The sequence below is a fragment of the Myxocyprinus asiaticus genome, chromosome 16 (genome assembly GCF_019703515.2).
Source record: "Myxocyprinus asiaticus isolate MX2 ecotype Aquarium Trade chromosome 16, UBuf_Myxa_2, whole genome shotgun sequence".
NCBI lineage: Eukaryota > Metazoa > Chordata > Actinopteri > Cypriniformes > Catostomidae > Myxocyprinus > Myxocyprinus asiaticus.
The window spans coordinates 46,155,630-46,179,273 of record NC_059359.1 but is presented as its reverse complement, the minus strand read 5'-3'; the positions used below and the strand labels follow the sequence as shown (position 1 = coordinate 46,179,273).

Below are 23,644 nucleotides of genomic sequence, written 5' to 3'. Positions count from 1 at the left end.
GGAAAGTCCAAGAGCGTCCCATGCGCAGCTTTCTTGCAGAAGAATGCAAATTGTCTGCCAGTATTTTCTGATAACATGCTGCATTCATCTTGCCATCAATTTTCACAAGATTCCCCGTGCCTTTAGAGCTCACACACCCCCAAAACATCAGTGAGCCACCGCCATGCTTCACACTTTTCACTATAGGCCTTGTTGACCCCTCTCCAAACATAGCGCTTATGGTTGTGACCATAAAGCTCTATTTTGGTCTCATCACTCCAAATTACAGTGTGCCAGAAGCCGTGTCAAGGTGTTGTCGGGCTTATTGTAACTGGGCTTTTTTGTGGCATTGGCGCAGTAAAGGCTTCTTTCTGGCAACTCGACCATGCAGCTCATTTTTGTTCAAGTATCGTCGTATCGTGCTCCTTGAAACAACCACACCGTCTTTTTCCAGAGCAGCCTGTATTTCTCCTGAGGTTACCTGTGGGTTTTTCTTTGTATCCTGAACAATTCTTCTGGCAGTTGTGGCTGAAATCTTTCTTGGTCTACCTGACCTCGGCTTGGTATCAAGAGATCCCAGAATTTTCCACTTCTTAATAAGTGATTGAACAGTACTGACTGGCATTTTCAAGGCTTTGGATATCTTTTTATATCCTTTTCCATCTTTATAAAGTTCCATTACCTTGTTACGCAGGTCTTTTGACAGCTCTGCATGGCTCAGTATCTAGCCTGCTCAGTGCATCCACGTGAGAGGTAACAAACTCATTGACTATTTATACACAGACACTAATTGCAATTTAAAAAGCCACAGGTGTGGGAAATTAACCTTTAATTGCCATTTAAGCCTGTGTGTGTCACCTTGTGTGTCTGTAACAAGGCCAAACATTCAAGGGTATGTAAACTTTTGATCAGGGCCATTTGGGTGATTTCTGTTATCATTATGTTTTAAAAAGGAGCCAAACAACTATGTGATAATAAATGGCTTCATATGATCACTATCCTTAAATAAAAGATATGCATGATCAGTCATATTTTCAAAATCAATGCCAAAATGTCACAATTTCTGCCAGGGTATGCAAACTTTTGAGCACAAATGTATATAATGATACATTTGGAATATATATAGTTTGAAATCTAAATATATATTGAAACATTTGAATATACACTTAGATTTATATTAAATATAAATCAGGATATATATAATGATAAATTATAAACATATAAACATATAGTTATAAAGCTGAATATGTAAAACCTGAATATACAGTTTATAGTTGGTACTGAATAAATCTTTATTTAGTGTTGTGCATAATTTTGAATATATAAAGGTAAGTCTGAATAAATACATGTAACTTCATACGCATATTGATAAACACACCTAATTTCCATATTTCATTAAAACAGAAGGCATTCTTTGTGTCACTGTAGACACTACGATGGTCATAATGGGCAAGCTATGCAAGGGAGTGTTTTTACTTTACGTTTAAGGCTGCGCATACAGTGGACTGGAAACCAAAGAGGTCTGTCATTGTGAAGATCACTAATTCTTTCAATCCTTCCTTCAGCCTTTCTTTCATTCCTTCTTTCCTTCCTTACTTTTTTCTGTCCTTCTTTTCTGTCCTACTTTTCTTTTTTCCTTTCTGTCCTACTTTCCTTTTTGTCCTTGCTTCCTTCTGTTCTTCCTTCTTTCCTTTTTTCCTTTCCATTCTACCTTCTTTTTCTTTCCATCCATCCTTCTTTATGTCCTTCCTTCAATTCCATCCAACCTTCTTTCCTTTCCTTCCTACCTACCTACCTTCCTTCTTTCCTTATGTCATTTTTTTCCTTCCCTATGTCCTTCCTTCCATCCTTCTTTTTCATTTCAGCCTTTCCATCCTAACTTCTTCCCTTTCTTCCTTTCCTTCCTACCTCCTTTCCGTCCTTCCTGCCTGCCTTCCTTCCTTTTTGTCCTTCTTTCCTTTTTTCCTTTCCGTTTTACCTTCTTTCATTCCTATAATTCCATCCTTCCATCTGTCCTTCCTTCCTTCCTTACATCCTTCTTTCCTTCTGTCATTCATTCCTTCCCTATGTTCTTCCATCCTTCCTTCTTTCCTTCCTAATTCTTCCCTTTCTTCCTTTCCTTCCTTTTTTCTGTCCTTCCTTTTTGTCCTTGCTTCCTTCTGTCCTTCATTCTTTCCTTTTTTCTTACATCCTACCTTCATGTCTTTCCTTCCTTCTGTTATTCATTCTTTCCCCATGTCCTTCCTTCCTTCCTTTCTTCCACCCTTCATTTCCATGTTTTCTTCCTTCAGTTCCATCCTTCCTTAAAATTTTCTTTCCTTTCCATCCTCCCTTCCTTCTGTCCATTCTTCATTTTTTCCCTTTCTGTCCTACCCTCTTTTCTTTCCTTCTGTCCGTCCTTCCTTCCTTCCTACCTACCTACCTTCCTTTCCATCTTTGAAATAATTTCTTAGAATGATGCTTGGAGTCAAATGTTCTCTTTTCCAGAATGTAATTGTAGCAGGGAGAGTTCACAACAGAAGTGTCAACAAGACAAAGGGCACAAAACATTATTATTTTGTTATCTAACATCAGTAAAATGCTTGTGGCAGAATATAATTGGTCAGAACAAACTCATTCTCTTATTGGGTGGTTAGGTGTAAGGCGATGCAGTGGAAAAGTTTAGAAGAGAGTGTTTGTTCCATATTTGTTAAACTTCAAGGCTAAATTAAAAGTTTTATGCTTCACCCCCTCCCATCTCTTTCTCTGTCCTGTACTCAGTCCACCTTATCTGTGTTTTTTTCTCAGCACATTGCTGATTGTGTATTCTATACACATACACACATACTTCCATATTGCCCTCCTTTGATCATGAAATGATCACCTGTCTATGCACGCTTCATTTAATCATTTCTTTTACCAACTCCCTAAACCCTATCCTTACTCCAACTATCTTCCACAATAAAACCATATTCTGAAGCCCACTTAGTGCATTTTCCGTCATCCTTCCCATTTCTTACCATCATAACATACTGACTTTCAGGGGTAGTTATAGAGTGCACAGTTTTAACGATTAATGAACGCAAGAGGTTTATCAAGCATTGCCATAGGATCAATGTCATCAAAATCACCATTATAATGGGTAACACAGTTCCTACTTTTCCAAATATGTCCTCAAAGAGATTACATCTTTGAAGGATCTGTGTGCTGCACATTTGCACACTTCAGTGGCTCGAGGCTTCATAGTGTGTGTCAATACCAGATCAATCAATATGCTTTGAGCAATTAGTTTACCCACAGAATGAAGGAATCTGTTTTTTTTTCCAAATCATGATGTGGCCATGGCATACTCCAAAGACATTTTAAGAATCGTCTTCTTGAGGCCTGGGTAGCTCAGCGAGTATTGACGCTGACTACCACCCCTGGAGTCGTGAGTAAGGTCTCCTAAGCAACCAAATTGGCCCGATTGCTAGGGAGGGTAGAGTCACATGGGTTAACCTCCTCGTGGTGGTTATAATGTGGTTCGTTCTCCGTGGGGTGCTTGGTGATTTGTGCGTGGATGCCGCGGAGAATAGTGTGAAGCCTCCACACGAGCTATGTCTCCGCGGTAACGCGCTCAACAAGCCATGTAATAAGATGCGTGGATTGATGGTCTCAGATGCGGAGGCAACTGAGATTCGTCCTCCGCCACCTGGATTGAGGCAAGTCACTACACTACCACGAGGACTTAGAGTGTATTGGGAATTGGGCATTCCAAATTGGGGAGAAAAATAAATAAATAAATCATCATCATCTTTCCATCCTTCCTTTCTTTGTTCCTTCCATCCTTCCTTTGTTTTTTCCTTTCTGTCCCTCCTTCCATCCATCCTTCCTACTGTCCTACCTTTCTTTTTTCTTTTCCATCCTTCCTTCCAATAGTCATTTCTTCCCTTCAAAAGAATGAAAAGGACAGGAAATGAGGACGGTGGATTCAAAGCAAGGTGCATTTGTAAAATATCTTAGCTCACTTTAGAGCACCGTCTTTGCACAGCTGCGTTACATTGGAGTGCTTGCTGTTATGTTGTTGAACTTGTAAATTAGTATATTCATAATAAATCCTAATAATCAAGATGCACTGAAGTATGTGATATCTTTGGTTTATTTAATACAAAAAAGTAAAAAAATTATTAAACTGTTGTGCCAGTTGTGAAGGGAGAGAAATTTTGCGTGCTTTGTGTTTTGCATTCTCGCTCAAGTTTTATTTCAGTTTAGAATGTTATTTGGCTTATTAGTTCTCTTAATTGGTTTTGTCTTCTTGGCTTTACTGATAATTATTAATACATGTTAATATATAAATTCTCCACTGTACACAATGTGAGGTTGGCCATGGACACAGTAAGGTCCACTTTCATTGAGGTAAATGTTGTTTTTGTGGTGATTCAACCAAAAAAATGCAGATCTTAAATGGACATGCATTTGAAGTATTAAATGTAGTTCTTCATATCCTCACAGTACCACTGTTTTGACACTAGACGTGTGGTTATTACACAGGTCCATGGTTCAGTTGGAGAGCCCTGGTGGCTGTGGGTGGAGGATCCGATCAATGACCACATCTACCACTCTGAGTACTTCCTCCTCCAGAAGAAACAGGTGAAGATATTCTCAGCACCAGAGCACTGCATGAAGACATGTGCGGCTTTACATTCTGAATAGTATCAATATTTAAAACTAGAGTGTAAACAAGTGTAAACTATTAGACCTGAGTGTAATCTGTGACGCTTTCAAAACATTGCTATAACAAACTATAATTTAAATATACCCTTTTAAAACTGTAGTTGGCTACATTGCAAGCCACTATCGAAGAATAACTACTGTTCATTGGAGCTATTTGAGTTTTGGGAGGGACTGTCTGTTTGTCCAAACAACAGAAGAGGGTTGGGGGGGGGGGGGGGGGCAGGAAATAGTTCATCTGGAAATAGTTATTTTTTGGTTTTTATTAGCATTAGTCATTATTTTATTTTTGTTTGGTGTCGCAAGTAGCTTACAAATGACATAACTCACCCTTTAAATTTAACAACAACAACAACAACAAAAAGGCTCTAAAGATGAAGTGTGTAATTTTTGCGCCACCAAACGGAATTGCAAATTTTATTTTTAACTGCTTCCCTTATATGACTTCCATTGGTTGATCAAACAGATAGCCCTGCCCCAAACTCACTCCATTGGTTGAGCCAGTGTTGCTGTGAGAAAGTATTTTAACACCAATAAAGTTACACACTTCAGCTTTAAGATGGAAATAATAAGCTGAAGATCGTGAAGTTTTGTTATGGTCAGTGTCTCTGTGATGTGGTCAGGTGGTGAGTGGAGAGCCCCAACAGGTAGTCTTCACCATACCCATCTTCGAGCCCATGCCCTCTCAGTATTACATCAGAGCTGTGTCTGACCGCTGGCTGGGCTCTGAGGCTGTCTGTATCATCAACTTCCAACATCTCATTTTGCCCGAGAGACACCCACCACACACAGGTGAGGCCGCTATACACACACGCACCTTTCAGATACTTTGTTGATCACATGTTGATGCGGCTATCCTTATGAGAACTCTCCATAGACATAATGATTTTTATACTGTATGAACTATAGATTATATTCCCTAACCCTAACCCCACCCCTAAACCTAACCCTCACAAAAAACTTTCTGCATTTTTACATTTTAAATAAAACATCCTTTAGTATGTGAATTATAGGGACACTAGACATGTCCTCATAAACCACATTTATAGCATAATACCCTTGTAATTACCAGTTTGTAACCTAAAAAATGTCCTCATAAACCACTTAAACCTGCCCACACTCACACACACACACGTACACACATACATACAGTATATGCCAGCTGACTTTCAAATGTCAACAACCCTCCTTGCAAATACTTTGTTGATCAGAGAGCAATATCTTTTAAAACCAGAGTTTTGTGGCTTTTAGTTTATGTCTGTTAACTTAGCAGTTAAGTCATGCTATTGTACTAGATGTTAACAAAATTCAGTTTGGGCAGATTTGCATATTCAAAATATAGTCTTTTTTTTTTTTTTTTTTTTTTTTTTTTTTCTCCCTTAGGTCAACCATACATACTCAATGTTTATTTTTGAAGAAGTGTGAAAACCTTTTGTATGTTACTTTTGTCTGTACCCACCCAACTTAAATCTCATTAGGAGTTGACATGTAACTTGAGCTTGTGAGTACAGAACATCACATAATTTTAATCACAGAGGAGCCATGTAAATGTTCTTTTACAGACGTCACTCTAAGAAACCGTTCCTGATCTACTAGGGCTTGTTTTGGTTATTTTCATTTGTTTGGTTCCAGAGCTATTGGATCTTCAGCCGTTGCCTGTGACCGCGCTGGGAAACAGAGAGTATGAGAGTCTGTACAAGTTCACGCACTTTAATCCCATTCAAACACAAATCTTCCACACGCTCTACCACACCGACACCAACGTCTTGCTGGGAGCGCCCACCGGCTCCGGCAAAACCATTGCTGCAGAGATGGCCATGTTCAGAGTCTTCAACAAGTACCCCACCTCAAAGGTCTGAACCTCTGCCACCTGCTAGGGTTTAGTTTTAGTTCTTGTGGCTAAGGGTTGCACCGATTATTCAACTGGTGTGTTTGTGTGTAGGTGGTGTACATTGCTCCTCTGAAAGCTTTGGTCAGAGAGAGGATTGAAGACTGGAAGATCAGAATAGAGGAGAAGCTTGGGAGGAAGTGAGTGTGTTTATAGATTCCTCTGGCAAATATGTATCTGTTATGATACCCTGACCTTTATTTGCTCATTACCATACTCCCTCTTTCTCGCTCTCTCTAGGGTGGTTGAGTTAACAGGTGACGTGACTCCAGACATGCGGGCAATAGCGCAGGCCGATCTGATCGTCACTACACCAGAAAAATGGGATGGAATCAGCCGCAGCTGGCAGAACCGCAGCTATGTGCAGAAAGTGGCTATTCTCATCATCGATGAGATCCATCTTTTGGGTAAATGGTTGAACTTACATACACGCTAATGTCTCTACAATCAGTATATTATTGTCAAGGACCTAATGCTTCAGTTCTTCCTGGAAACATAAGTCCTGAACTCTGTGTTGGAAAACACTAAAAATGAATTGCTTGTACAGTACAGTACTGTGCAAAAGTTTTAGGCACTTGTGAAAAATTTTGCATAGTGAGGATGTCTTCAAAAATAACACCATCAGTATGTTTCATTTATCAATTAACGTCATAAAAAGTCCAGTAAACATAAAAAAAAAGCTACATCAGTATTTGGTGTGACCACCTTTGCCTTCAAAACAGCACCAATTCTCCTAGGTACACCTGGACACAGTTTTTCTTGGTTGTTGGCAGATAGGATGTTCCAAGCTTCTTGGAGAATTCACCACAGTTCTTCTGTCTTTTTAGTCTGTCTCTTTATGTAATCTCAGACTGACTCGATGTTCAGTGGGGGGGTTTTATGGGGGCCATGCCATCTGTTGCAGGGCTCCCTGTTCTTCTATTCTATTTGCAGAAGGAATGTTTGGGAGACTAAAATGTATATTTCCTATTGACACACTAAAGCTGAAGATATAAATAACCATCTTAAGACAAAAGTTTTTGTGAAGCATCTTATGTGCCTAAGACTTTTGCACAGTGCTGTGTAAACCAGGCTGACTGGTTGATTTCATCCAAGTGTTAGTTCCTCATTGTATCAATTCTACAGTACGTATACAGCCTTGTCAATTTAAAATAAACATTTTAGGGGGAATTCACAAAGAATGAATTGAAGTTGCTGATAGTGTCATTTATTTGCACACACCGTTTGCATTGGTTTAGCAACCAATGTTACTAAAGAACCATGCAAATCAGGTAACAGCACAATTTGCATGCTGGAATTGGTCGGTTTTGAGTAGGATTGGGTATTGATTCAGATTTCCTGATTCGATTCCAATTCACAAGCTTTCGATTCATATGGGTATCAGTTATTATGTCCATTTTGATTACATATGAAAGAAATTCTCTCCCAGTTAATGCTGTTAATTATTCAGGGGACTTTCTAACTTGGTATTTTACAGACATATTCATTTGACTAATAATGTTTTATTAGTTTTCATCATTTTGGTCACACTTTAGCTTTTTAAAAATGAACAAAACCGCTACTGTCCCTTTTTTTGGATTTTTCCCCTTTTTCACCCAATTTGGAATGGCCAAATCCCAGTGCGCTTTTGTTTTAAGTCCTCGTGGTCACGTAGTGATTCGCCTCAATCCGGGTGGCAGAGGATGAATCCCAGTTGCCTCCATGTCTGAGACCATCAACCCGCGCATCTTATCACATGGCTTGTTGAGCGCGTTGCCACGGAGACATAGCGCGTGTGGAGGCTTCACGCCATCCACCGCGGCATCCGCGCTCAACTCACCACGCGCCCCACCGAGAACGAACCACATTATAGCGACCACGAGGAGGTTACCCCATGTGACTCTACCCTCCCTAGCAACCGGGCCAATTTGGTTGCTTAGGAGACCTGGCTGGAGTCACTCAGCACGCCCTGGGATTCGAACTAGCGAACTCCAGGGGTGGTAGCCAGCGTCTTTTACCACTGAGCTACCCAGGCCCCCTACGGTACTGTCTGTTTAAGAAAACCGGCTATTCTGTAAAGATCTTCTGTAAATTAGCGTATATTTACAAGAAAGGACTCAATTGACTTTTTACCTCATCCGTACTATGTGTGATTAGAATTAAATGTTTATTTGTTGTTGTTTTTGATCAACAACTGACTATAAAGAACAGAAAGGATATTAGAAAGATATTATTCAATGACAAATGGATTGCATGGATCACATCTTTGGACACTCATTGGAATGAGTCAAACCAAATTTTTACTCTCAACACACAGTGAACAGATCTCGGTGCGGAAATTTTTCCCCACTATACTACATAATCACTGGTGAGTGAAATCTGAACATTTATCAGTCAGTGGCTAATCATATACTTTTTTAATCGCTTAGTGCAAAATTTGGTAGCAAATGCGAGTGATTTCCTCACATTGGGCCTCATTCATGAAACTTTTGTAAATATATGAGTTATTTCAGAGTAATTTGTATGTAAAATGGACCTTCCCGAAAACTTTCCGCCGGATTCACAAACACTTTGTACTCCCCAGATTTGTTAGTAAAACGTACGCATGTTAGTGAGTTCCAAACATTCGTAAATTGGGCATATTCATTCACAATTATCATAATCCACGCCCATAAAAACAGCATATAACGAAGGCACCAGACTCATTAGTAAATGCTGTTAACATCTATGCAGAACAGTAATTAAATCGTTTTTCTGAATGAAGTACATTCATGTCGTAAAACTTTGATTTAGCAAACACAACAGTGTCTGAAAGACAGAGAGCACTTCCGGTCATTGCTTGTGTTTGCTGTCATCGGAGGCTCTTTTGTGAATCAAACATTTCAAGAAGTCAATCAAAATGGTTTGACATGAGTGTAAAAAAATTTCAGTTCATGCCGCTAGGAGAATGTCCACCACCATTAACCTTCTCTGGTTCAGTTCAGTTCACAGCGCATCGCCAGCATCATTTGTGTAGATCATGATAGTATCAGAATCTTCAGAGAAATTAATAGAATGCCTTAATAAGGACTTTGGCCAAAAGATTGACAGTGTGGGCAGGCTTTTTCTATTTTTCCCCATTGTATAGTGTACACACCTGTCCACATGTGTTTATTTATAGATTTAACAGCATTAGCATTGACCATATGTTATCAACTGAACATGATTTATTGATGCCTATTAAATTATTAAACCTAAATTATAGAGCTCATATTAAATAAAAAAAAAACTGCCTAACCAGTCACGTTAGAGAGCATTAATTTTTTTGAGAAAAATCAAGCATTTCTGCTGGAAAAACAATAAGCAGAGTTGGGGAAAAATGATACTTTAAAAAAAAATAAATTCAAGCAGTAAAGAAACATTTCTAAATAAGTGTAGGCTATGGTTTAACCTCCTGAAACCAGAGCGTGACTGCTTTGTGCATTTTCCATTTCCCTTTTTGCTTTTTTTTTTTTTTTTACTAATTTGTTATTTTTTTAAGGTTATTATCACTCATTTAATTATTAGTTAATGTTTTCATTACTTATTTAATTTCACTTATATCAAAACGCAATGATGACAGTTTGCCTGAAAAAACACAACACGTTTGGATGTTTTACGCATGATTTACATGTGGTCGGGAGTACATTTCGTTCGTACCAACGAACATTTTGAAAATACCAAAACTTTCTTGAATCCAACAGTTTACGTCAGAATGGCTTTACGAATGATTTAAACAAAATGTTGTTCTGCTAGTATTTCAAGAATGAGGCCTGTTGTGTAGAGGGTTGCGCATAGAGTAAAAGATCCATCTTGGGATTTACGAATCGATATCGAGATTGTTCAAATTAAGATTTCAATGCATCAGAAAATCTATATTTTTACCCACCTCGAGTTTTGAGTGTTTAGTTGTAGAATGCAGCAGACTACCATGATCTAGTGCACTTTATTGGGATTGTAGAGGATCAGTCCAACTCTGATGCAGGCATCTGAATCGGCTCCTTAAAATGCTATTGACTACACTTTACATCTGGAAAAATGCCTGGTTATAACGCTCAATCATTTGATCAACATTTGATAAATTACTGCTTTCATGATCACTAGACCATATACAGATATTTCTTGGAAATAAGATTGTTTACCAACTGCTTTCCAGTGGCACAACATCATTTGCGGCAGGAAAAATGAATGACATTAGGCACTTTTCCACCATCGGACCGAATGGTTCTCGTTGCAGAACTGTAACGTTCCGTAACGATCCAGAATTGTTGACGTGGTTACTTTTTTTTTTCTTCTTCTTCTTCTTCATTGTGGTGCTGCAAATTCAGGATTGGAATGGACTGCCTGTGCAAGTGCATAATCGTGAGTGGACACATCACTACAGGTGTTCCACAAGAATGGTTCTCAGTCCTGAGGACGGTTAGCTACTGTGCTAAGAAATCTGTGCTGGGAACAGTTTTTAATTGTACCATAGCGAACCGTGATCAAGTGGAAATTCTACTGGAACCATTACTCAGCGTGCTTAGAACCGTCCAGGCCAGTGGTGAAAAAGCACTTAATGACGTAATTTCCTGGTGCACTGTTAGCACAGATTGCACCTGGTTAAAATTATTGTGAGTGTGTTAAGTGAATAAGACAAAAGTGGTTCATCTGTTTAGTGAATTTACCCCTGTGTATTGGGAGAACAATTCTAATACCCCTATAGGCACTGCTAAACTAATTCAAAAGTGTTTTTGAACACTATTATGTTGTCATGTAGAAATGTCCTCTTACACACTTTTCAGGACTGCGTATTTCAGTATCAATGAACTGTTCCTGTTAAGTTGAATTGTTTTGTCCAAATTCTTCATAAGTGCTTGTTTGTGCAGTGTAAAACTAGGGTCAATTTCTGTAGCTGATGCCAGTATCAGTGAAATGTGACGATTCTTGTGACCAATTTCGATACCACAACAAATACTAAAATGCTTATTTTTTTAATTGCATCATTATTAAATTAAAACAATGGCATGTAGCTCTTAACCCCAAGTATGTCAATATGTAGTGCTTGACATGCAAATTAATGAATTGTAATATGTTATGGGCTTGGCTTGTGAATATTAATTACGTAATGTGATTGGATACCCCAGGAAGGGTATGAAGCAATGTGAGCATGACCAAATGAATATGCATGAGCTTTTCCATAGTAGGAGTCATGTTTTTGCCACGTGTGCACTAAATTAAGTCAATATTACCAATACTGTAGAAACAATCTGTATTGTTAATTATTTTTTTTTATGTAGGTATCAACTTGGTACTGAAATACTGATACTTTTGACATCCCTGCATGTAACTTAATTGCATAAAAGAATGATAAATAACACAGGTTGTACAACTGTTGACTAACTTGTGTAATGTCAGGTACAATGACTGTGTGTGTTCACAGGTGAGGACAGAGGGCCGGTTCTAGAGGTCATTGTGTCCAGAACCAACTTTATCTCATCGCACACCTCTAAAACAGTGAGAGTGGTTGGACTGTCTACAGCGCTGGCTAATGCCCGGGATCTAGCAGACTGGCTGGGCATCGGACAGGTCAGAAACCCACTGAAATACACAACCTGCCCCTGTTAGCTCACCTCCATCAACACTGTTTACCAAAATCAGCCTACACATCCTTCTAAAAACACACACACCACAATATAACATTTAGGAAGGATTACGGTGTGATTACAGTTGATATGCAAATTTAGCAGTCCAATTCAAACATACAGTCAAGGTTGTTTCTTCAGCTTTGGGCACTTTTAGCACTGTGAATTTCTAGTGAATTTTTTTTTGTTTGTCTAACAGCGAATGGCCATGCATCACAGGAGATTTATGTCATTTTTGTCATGAATATTCCAATTACAATGTCATTTCCAGCACATCTTAAATTCTGTATTTTGTTGCATAGACACTGATGGAAATGACATTTTTAATGTTTTTGAAATAAAATGGCCGACTCTTTTGTCTTGCTAAGGCTAATAGCTAGCATTTTATGTATTCTTAATGCACACAATTAAATACAGTTTTCACACTTTACAAAATTACAGCTTGATTGGAAATGAAGTTTTCTCCAAACATTGCTTGTCTCATATTTCATCTCAAGCATGGTCTTTACTGACTTTTATTTATTTTTATTTTTTTTTGACTTGTAAACAAGTACACTAACTTTTGGAAAAGAAAAGAAAAACTTTATTAGTGGCAAAATTGGTGTGGTGGAAGTGACATCACAACTGTGGGATAGCCGACAACATTTTGTTATTTTTTTATTTATAGAAGTCATTTTCCCACAATAAATATTGAAATAGTTTGTGTATTTCAGTCTTTGTTTAGATTATAATAGTTTTAAACCTGTAATCATTTGTATTTCTTATAATGGATTTTCTTAATTTAATATTGGATGTCTAGGTCTGAGGCAAGGCTAAAACAGTAAAATCTATACATAAAAGGCATTTGAAAAGCACCAAAAATAAATGGTTAAAGCCTGGTTAAAAAAAAAAAAAAAAAGTTTCAACGTCAGTTTTAATGTGTCCTTCATATAAAAAAATTAAAAAGTTGAAAGCTGTTTTATTAAAAATCAACCCCGAGACATAAAAATGCCCAAAGTTGAATAAACACCCATAAATAATAAATATAGCCACTTTATATATACTGTATATATACACCAATCAGCCGCAACATTAAACCCACCTGCCTATTATTGTGTAGGTCCCCCTCGTGCCACCAAAACAGCACCAACCCACATCTCAGAATAACATTCTGAGATGATATTCTTCTCACTACAATTATACAGAGCAGTTATCTGAGTTACCGTAGACTTTGTCAGTTCAAACCAGTCTGGCCATTCTCTGTTGACCTCTCTCATCAACAAGGCATTTCTGTCCACAGAACTGCTGAACACTGGATGTTTTTTGTTTTTGGCACCATTCGGAGTAAATTCTAGAGACTGTTGTGTGTGAAAATCCCAGGAGATCAGCAGTTACAGAAATAACCAGCCCATCTGGCACCAACAATCATGCCACACTCCAAATCACTGAGATCACATTTTTTTCCCCATTCTGATGGTTGATGTGAAAATTAACTGAAGCTCCTGACCCGTATCTGCATGATTTTATGCACTGCTGCCACACGATTGGCTGATTACATAATCGCATGGATGTTTGTTTGTGCCAGATGAGCTGGTTTGTGTATTTCTGTAACTGCTGATCTCCTGGGATTTTCACACACAACAGTCTCTAGAATTTACTCTGAATGGTGCCAAAAACAAAAAAAAAACATCCAGTGATCAGCAGTTCTGTAGACAGAAATGCCTTGTTGATGAGAGAGGTCAACAGAGAATGGCCAGACTGGTTTGAAATGACAAAGTCTACAGTAACTCAGATAACCACTCTGTACAGTTGTGTTGAGAAGAATATCATCTCAGAATGCTATTCTGAGATGCGGGTTGGCGCTGTTTTGGCGGCACGAGGGGGACCTACACAATATTAGGCAGGTGGTTTTAATGTTGTGGCTCATCAGTGTATATAATTTATATAGAAATATAATTAATCGTTTATTTCTCAACAACAACAAAAACAAAACCAGGCCAAATGAGCCATGAAAAGCACAATTAGTACAGACTTAATTATTACCAATTATTACCTTATATAATTACCAATTTTATTTTATCATTTAGTTTTTCATAATTTTGGTAGATGGTATATTTACATGTAAAAACAATAAACATGTAGGATAAAGTGTGTGTGTGTGTATATATATATATATATATATATATATATATATAGGCCTCCATGTTTGTACTATTTAAACTGATGTGTAGAATGAACACTAAACAGTACTGTCTCTTTAAGAAAACCAACAATTCCCACTGATCTATATCAGTAGCAGTTACGCGTTTTGTTTTGGTTGAGCAAATATTAATGAAGTCGCTTGGCTGCGTTACTATAATTTTACATTTTTGTTGTTTTTGAACTCACTGTAAAGAACAGAAAGGATTATTTAAAGAGACATTATCAATGACAAATGGATAGACCTTTTTCACACTCAGGGTTTTGGAACACGGAAGTAAACGTTTGATGGGTAAACTTCAACAGCGGTGAATTGGAGTGAATGGGAGACAACACCAGATATTATTTTCACTTACCCATTTATTCCAAGAGCAAAAGAAAAAGTCCACTATTCCGTTTGAATGACTTTCCAGAAGAAAAAAATGAATAAATATAGAGCGGTGGATAAGACATTCAGATGGGAGAAGATGCCAAATTTACTGTCACTCTTTCAGTAGCTGTAATCGAAACCCCCTCACAGCTGTGGTAATTCATTTTTAAAAACTAATACCAGGATAATATAACACAAAGAATAATGTTATAAACTTGCACACAATATTTACAAAAATGATCATATAAAATTTTGCTAGATTTACACTGCTAAATAAAGAGGAAACGCGTCAACACAGTCTGTGAAAAAGGTCTATTACGTGGATCTTGTCTTTGAACACAACAGATGAGTCAAACCAAACTGCTTAACTGTTTTATTAAAAGATTGATCTTGGGATTTTAAGAATGGATATCGAGATCATTCAAATGAAGGTTGCGATTAATATATATATATATTTTTTAAGTTGAACATTGCAAAATCCAATTCTTTTCACGTACCCCCTGGAACATGCTCACGCACCCCCGGAGGGAATCACTGATGTAGCCAAGCTCAAAATCCATCCTGTCTGTCTAGAATTGTCTGGAAAAGACTGGTTACTGGTCAGTCTGCTACTATGCAGACTTGAGAACCACTGCGAGGAAAGACTTTTGATATTCTAATTTCTTCTTGAAGACCATCCATAAGCTGTTATTGATGGTCAAAATAATATGTTCAGGTTCAGTGCTCTTGTCTCTTCTCAGGTTTGATATGATTTACATATGATTTAAAGCAATTTAAATCAACCCAGAAATCTTGGCCCCCAAACGCTGTGTTCAGTTTCTGGGTTTGGATGTAATTGATGGGTCTTGTTTCAGAGGAAACATGCCACAGTTGCAGTCATAATGATTAGAGATGTTTTGTAGCATCTTGGCAAGTCAAACGAGCAGAATTACAATATTATCGGTAACACAGTACTAACAATACCATCGTTTTCATACTGTTCGCATTACACAATGGAAATGATAGCAAACCGTATGATGTCAGTTTTTGTGCGTGTATATGTCTTTGTGTGTGCGTATACGTGCAATCACAGGGCTATAAATAACCACCATCCCTCTCCCGTCGTGTAGCAGCATGTTAGAGCTGTAGTCGGACATGTCTGCATCAGGACGGGTGGCGGTGGTTATGTAAACGTTGTTTTACTATTGCTGAAATGTCATTCTGCTAGACAGACGGGGAAAGGGGGGTTGGAGGTCTCCATAAATCTGACGTGTGCTGTTTGGATTGAAGCGCGCCCCTAGCTGCCCAATCCATTATCAAGCCCTTTAAGTATGTGCGCGCACGCACCCGGGCCCCGGGCCACTTTTGTGAGAGCGCGGTGGTGGGAAAGAGGACAATGACGGGCTGTAATTACGCCCAGATGGGCCACTCTGTCAGGCACATGGCCAGCTGGGCTCTTCATCTATCTCTTCATTACTACTTACTTTCTGGCCGTGTGTTTCTTACCCGGTTTTGTCGCCCTGTCCTTATTTTTCTCACTGTCTGTCTTTCAGGTGGGACTGTTTAATTTTCGGCCCTCGGTTCGTCCGGTTCCATTGGAGGTTCACATCCAGGGCTTCCCGGGGCAGCATTACTGTCCTCGAATGGCCAGTATGAACAAGCCAGTCTTCCAGGGTATGAAACTACAGTAACATGCACACACATTAAAGCTGCACTCAGTATTTATTTCTTAATTATAACATTTTACATATAAAGCAATGAATGGTACTTCTGAAGAGTAATGTACACTTACATGAGATGAAGAATCATGTCCTATCAGGAGTGTAATAAAAGGAGCCAACATGTTGAGATCATATGAGGTGCCTTTTCCATTGGCAAAATTGATGCCTTTTCCATTTCTAAAATGTGATTTTAAACATTCAGGCAAATAATGTCTTTGTGTAAATAATTGCACACTGTCATCTCAAGCTAAATTGTATGTTTACGACATTGGCAAGAAAAAGTAGGTGAACCCTTTGGAATTAGCTGATTTTCTGCATTAATTGCTCATAAAATGTGATCTCATCTTCATCAAAGACACAAGTATAAACAAAGCACAATATGCTTAAGCTAACAACACACAAACAATTATAATCTGTCATGTCTTTATTGAATACATCCCATCAAAACTTCACAGTGCTGTTGAAAAAGTAAGCAAACCCCTAGGCTAAAGACGTCAACAAAAGTAAATTTGAGTCAGGAGTTGGCAAACCTGGCATCCAGTTAATGAAACGAAATTAGATGTGTGGGTTAGAGCTAATTTGACTAATAAAAAACAGCAACATTTTAAGTTTTCTATTCACAAGAAGTATCTGCTTACGTGGACCATGCCTCACAAACAAATATGTATCTGAAGACTTATGATCAAGAATTGTTGCTTTGCATAAAGCTGGAAAGGGTTACAAAGTTATCTCGAAGAGTTTATATATTCATCTGTCCACATTTAGGCAAATTGTTCATAAATGGAGACTTCAGTACTGTAGCTACTCTCCCTAGAAGTGGCCGTCCAGCCACGATGACTCAATGGGCACACTGAAGAATGCCCAATGAGGTAAAAAACCAAAAAAAAGAAAGAACCTTAGAGTGACAGCTAAAGACTTGAAGGAATCATTGGAACTGGTTAACATCTCTGTTCATAAGTCTACTATACAGAAAACATTAAACATGCATGGTGCCCATGGCAGGACACCACGAAGGAAGCCGCTGCTTTCCAACAAAAACATTGCTGTATGCCTGAAGTTTGTCAAAGACCACCTTGACACTCCACAGTGCTTCTTGGAAAATGTTTTGTGGACTGATGAAACTAAGGTTGAATTGTTTGAGAAGAACACGCAGCACTACGTAAGGCATTAAAGGGCACCGCATACCAACATGAAGACATCATCCCAACGGTGAAGTACAGTGGAGGGAGCATCATGATTTGGGGCTGCTTCAGGGCCTGGACCGCTTGACATCATCAAGGGAAAAGTGAAGTCCCAAGTTTATCAAGATGTCCTACAGGATAATGTCAGGGTGGCTGTGTGCCAGCTGAAGTTCAGTAGAAGTTGGGTGATGCATCAGGACAATGACCCTAAACATTGAAGTAAATCCACTACAGAATTGCTTAAAAAAAAAAAAAATCCACCTTTTGGAGTGGCCCAGTCAGAGCCCAGACCTTAACCCAATAGAGATGCTGTGGAATGACCTCGAGAGCCGTTCACACCAGACATCCTAAGAATATGGCTGAGCTGAAGCAGTTCTGTAATGAAGAATGGTCCAAAATTCCTTCTAAACATTGTGCAGGACTAATCCGCAGCTATCGGAAATGCTTGGTTGTGGTTATTACTGCCAAAGGAGGATCCACCAGTTATTAAATACAAGGGTTCACTTTTTCTACAGCACTGTGAATGTTTAATAGTATGTGTTCAAGAAAGACATGACAGATTATAATTGTTTGTGTGTTGTTAGCTTAAGCACATTGTGTTTGTCTATACTTGTGACTCTGATGAAGATGAGATCACATTTTATGACCAATTAATGCAGAAAACCAGCTAATTCCAAAGGGTTCACATACTTTTTCTTGCCGCTGCATATGTTTGGATATAGCTATGACTTTAAAAAAAAGTAGCAGGGTTGACAGTTGTACAGTTCCTTTATGCTCAAGGTCGTGACACTACAATGTGTTTATTGGAAAGAGAATTCAATGCTAATATTTCTACAAAGATCCACTTTTTAATTAACAGTTGTTTTTATTACAGGTATGTTATTATAATAATAGTATAGATAAGAAAATGTCTGTATATATGATGGCTTTGTGTCGTAACTGTAATTGATGATTATAACTAGATGTATTACTAGTAATAGTGTACCCAAAGCTAGCTAGCTTTGAACCTGAAGGCTAATTTTTTTCTATATTATCTTTAAGTGGTATTTGGAGGAACAAGCTCGTGTTAATCTGTCAAATCTAACAATGAATCTATGATATCAATTATACATTAAATTGAAACAATGGGATTGGTCTGTAAATACGAACTCCTAGTGATTTTATTACTAACCTTGATTTTGGGATATCTCATAAAAGTGCTGGATGGAAACACAGAGATACGCAATTTTTTTTGAGAGCTCCTGTGAGAGCTGTAAAAATAGAATCAGACTTCTATCCCGTTTTAGGATCCTATGTTTGCTTTTTGTTTTGTTTCTATAGGCTTTTCATACAAGTACATTGTAATGAAAATTCATAAGCTTAATGTTTTGCTCTCTGTTTCCGCTGTCCGGCAGCCATCCGCTCTCACTCTCCCGCCAAGCCTGTCCTCATCTTTGTGTCGTCACGGCGACAGACGCGCCTCACGGCTCTGGACCTCATCGCGTTCCTGGCCACAGAGGATGACCCCAAACAGTGGCTGCACCAGGATGAGAGAGAGGTCAGAGGTCACCACCTCAATCAAATGATATTACACTTCAAAACTCCACACTGCAAAAAAATAATTTTCTTACTCAGTATTTTCACTTGTTTTCCAAAACAGATACATTTACTTGCACAATGGCATAAGATTAAATCTTGTTTTCGAACAAATGCAACTAATCTAAACTTATTTCAAAGAGGATTTATTTTTCATACCACATTGACAAATATATAAATATTTTTTTAAGCATAAACCTCACTAAATTTTGTTAGATTTCTCTAGGCGACCTTTCACTCCTCAAGTAAATGTATTTTTGTTTTGTTGTTTAATTAATTTGTGTTGCAAAGACCATCTCTAACTATACCGCGATACAGAGAATTACTGTAAATCCCCTTGAAAATGGACACTTTAGACTAGTCAAACACTTTTGGTATATATATATATATATCATCCATGTGATCTAACCAGCCAATCGTGTGGCAGCAGTGCAGTGCATAAAATCATGCAGATACGGGTCAGGAGCTTCAGTTAATGTTCACATCAACCATCAGAATGGGGAAAAAAATGTGATCTCAGTGATTTGGAGCGTGGCATGATTGTTGGTGCCAGATGGGCTGGTTTGAGTATTTCTGTAACTGCTGATCTCCTGGGATTTTCACACACAAGAATTTACTCTGAATGTTGTCAAAAACAAAAAACATCCAGTGTTCAGCAGTTCTGTGGATGGAAACGCCTTGTTGATGAGAGTGGTCAACAGAGAATGGCCAGACTGGTTTGAACTGACAAAGTCTACAGTAACTCAGATAACTGCTCTGTACAATTGTGGTGAGAAAAATAGCAGGTTGGCGCTGTTTTGGCAGCACGAGGGGGACCTACACAATATTAGGCAGGTGGTTTTAATGTTGTGGCTGATTGGGGTGTGTGTGTATATATATATATATAGTATATGTTGTTGATAACAGCATAATGTCAGCCACAAAAAGATATATCGAGGGACACGTGTTGAGCAGCGTTGCTATTAATGATGACAGAATTTTCATTTTTGTGTGAACTATTCCAGATTTTAATTTGAAACTGAACGGCCTTTATATCTAGTCAAATTCACACTGTGATAAGATTTCCGATTATGTTTTTTGTTTTTTTTCACACCGAAACCACTCACCAAAAATTAAGAATCTTTTGTGTATGCCTGAATGTGGGCGTTCAAACTTGAGTCATCTTTAAAATAACCAGACTAAATAAAAAAAATTGACAAAAATACAGTGAAACATAGAGGGATTTGCATCATCTTGACACTGTATCTGTTCACTGTGTACCTGTTTTTGTCTACTTTATGATAAGGTCTCAGCACACTTTTCATCATCATTTTTTGGAACCCAAAAATAAGTTATATATTTTTGTGTAATATTAACAACAACAGCTATTATTAGGGCTGTGAATCGATTTAAAATATTTAACTAATTAATTGCACAGTTTTCTGCGATTAATCATGATTAATCATGGTACATTAAAACAAACATTAAAACATAATCATGTACATATTTGCTTATACGTTGTCTCAAAAAACTTGCAAGAAATTGGTTAGTCACAATTTTAATTATTATCATATGTTTTTTTGCAGATAGAATTAAATTAGATACATTTTTACAGATATAAATGTTTGATACAAGCAATGCCATAAAATCAGTGGATGTTGTACGCATAAAGATGCTGTAATTATCGCGTTCACACTCGGTTTTGCTTTTGACACTGGTTCAGATGCAGCTTGCCTGTATCTCTCCCACACATTCGGGTTAAGTCTCCATTCTCTGTACAGTATATCTTCTCCTGTCTTTATTATGCCCAGAACATGCATTACGCATAATGAATAAGCATGCACTGCTCCACACAATCAGTTTCTGTGCTAGAATGTGCAGTCGAGTTGAGCATGTACAACCTGGAAATTAATACATGGCAATTTTAGCCATAGGAAGTGGGTAAAAAAAAATGAGTGAAGTTTCAGGAAGTGAAAAAAAAAAAAAAAACGGATACTGAATTATTATTATTATTATTATTTTCTTTTTTTTTTTTGTGTGTGTGTGTGTTAAACAGTCAACTATTAATCACAGAAATTAAAGGGGCCATGACATACTCTTTTATATATATATATATATTTTAAATAATTTTATTATCTTTTTATTAATTTATTAATTCATTTTTATTATTTTTATTATTATTTTTTTATTTTTTATTTTATTTGCACAAAAACAGTCATAATTTAGTAATATATAATAATTTTCCACTCTGCCTCTGGCCCTTTGTCTGAAATGCTCATTTTAAGCTGTCTGGCCCTTTAAGACTTTAATGTTATGATTGGCTAACATTGTGCAGCCCTTCCAATACAGCCATATTTACAACACAATCCGAAGAAAATGAACAAATGCCACACAAAATTAAAACTACATTTCAGGGTTTACACACAACATACACCAAACACATTTCATCTGAACATATTAAACTGTTCACTCAAGCAGCACCATAAACTATCAAACAGTCAAGACATATGAAATATTTGTGAATGGAACTGGTCACTTAAATTTTTTTATGGACTAATGGTCCAATTTATCTGCCCCATCTTTCAGTGAAAGCTTGAATCATATTGTGACTGATTCACAAGCAATCCGTGCTGATATGAGCACAAAACCACATACAGTCCATGCAAAAAATCTTCTGAATACACAAACGTAATACAATCCATGGTGATGTTGGGGTGCTTCAACCGGCTACAACAGGCCAAAGCAGAGATGCTGATCTAGTGCAAGTTTACAAAAGACCAACAGTTAATATTAGCACAGATGGGTGTTAAAACAGTCCAGGACGCCTTCAAAACAGCACAATACAGCAAACAGCAAGACGAAACAGAATGGGGTATCCTTTTTAAAGTTATAACATGACATTGCATCTTTTAAAAGCGGTGCGAGATGCATGATAACGTTCAAAGCATTTCTACATTTTTTTTAGGTAAAAAAAAAAAAAATAGGCATTAATGTCTTGCTGAAGAGGTAGTTATATGCAGATTGATTTGCTCCTTGTGACGTCACAAGTTCCACAAATTCCAAACGAGCCGTTTATGCAGCTTGGTTTAAATCAGAGGTGTTCAAAATTTTTCCTATGAAGGGCCAAAAATCAGACTTGATTGAGGGCAGTGGGCCAAAAGTAAACATTGCATATATCAAACTGTATTATTTTAAAATTAAATATTAATACCGCAAAACACACAGAACTCTAAAATTAAAATTATCAAGTGTCCTATACTTGCACAATGCACATAACTGATTTCAATATAATTTGTATGTATGTTGTGGCTCTTTCTCATTCGTGACATAAAATGTCTGCTAAACGACTAAATGAAAGCATCTCTTAAAACATGCTTACTGTCTCTTTAAGAACAGCGCATCTCCTCGCATTGAACACATGGTAGTTCTGTGCAGTTTTGGAGAAATGAAGATACACTGGCATGACAATACTATGAAGTAGGATATTGTTTTGTTTTGTGACAAAGATATTAAAGATATTTCTTATCAGTCTAGGCTACACATTGTCCTGGATTTCACTCAGTATTACATTTTATTGGGACTGCCAAATGTAACAGGATTATTTAATTAAACAATGCTGTAAAATGTTTTTACGTAGTTAATGCATTTAGTCTGCTTTTATTTGACATTAAAACTGTTTTCCTGTTGTGATATTAAAAACTTGAATTGAAGAGGCGATTATGCTGAATGCATTACATTATAAAAGGAAATAAAAGCTATGACACACATTTCTGCAAATGAAAAAATTGAGAGGCCTATTAATTTTGTTGACTCCAAAATATGATTATGATCAAGAACCTGCCGAAATATGGCATTGTATCTTATGGTTATTAAAAAACTTGCAGCTATCTGTTTTTAGACGAGATATCCTCACATTTGACAAACGAATTACAATATGATGCACACAGGTGTTATACAAACCCCAAAACAGGTTTTATTCAGAATAAGAAGATGAAACATGAAGAATTAGTTTACTGCATTACCGTTTTTGTCTAGCTGGCAGGGCAGAAAAGAGATTTTTGAGAGTACTGGTCTATTGACTTATAGCACTTGTTGTAATGTTGTGTGGTGTTTGGAGTGAATGGAACCGTTGTTTATATTGAAATGATCCCTCACCTGACTTTATCAAGCCCACTTCACAGGTGCGCTTCAGTGGTTGTGTTCACGTGGATATGAAATGCTGCACAGTGTATAGTGCGTGTTCAAGCCATATTTCATTTTGGATGACTGTATGCACTGTTCTGCGAGTCCACGTAATTACTTGTCGTTTCTTGACACTGCTTCAGTTCCCACTCCATTTTAAAGAGCACCTATTATGGTTTTTCAAATATTACCTTTCATGTAGTGTTATATAGCTGTTTGTGAATGTAAAAAAAGTTTACAATGTTTCAAAAATCAAAGTGCACAACAAATGGAGTTGAGTGACTCTCAAAAGAAAGAACTGA

The 23,644-nt window shown here is 37.6% G+C and overlaps 1 protein-coding gene across 1 annotated transcript in view; it reads left to right on the top strand.

Annotated features, from left to right (window-relative positions):
• The window catches only part of ascc3 (activating signal cointegrator 1 complex subunit 3), a 295,431-nt gene that overhangs the window by 220,506 nt on the left and 51,281 nt on the right, over positions 1-23,644 (top strand). Inside the window, exons 23-30 of the mRNA XM_051720604.1 lie at positions 4,489-4,587; positions 5,292-5,460; positions 6,301-6,521; positions 6,611-6,696; positions 6,797-6,963; positions 11,976-12,121; positions 16,258-16,378; positions 19,001-19,143. Of these exons, the coding sequence (XP_051576564.1) occupies positions 4,489-4,587; positions 5,292-5,460; positions 6,301-6,521; positions 6,611-6,696; positions 6,797-6,963; positions 11,976-12,121; positions 16,258-16,378; positions 19,001-19,143 (1,152 nt within the window). The remainder of the gene's footprint in view (positions 1-4,488; positions 4,588-5,291; positions 5,461-6,300; positions 6,522-6,610; positions 6,697-6,796; positions 6,964-11,975; positions 12,122-16,257; positions 16,379-19,000; positions 19,144-23,644) is intronic.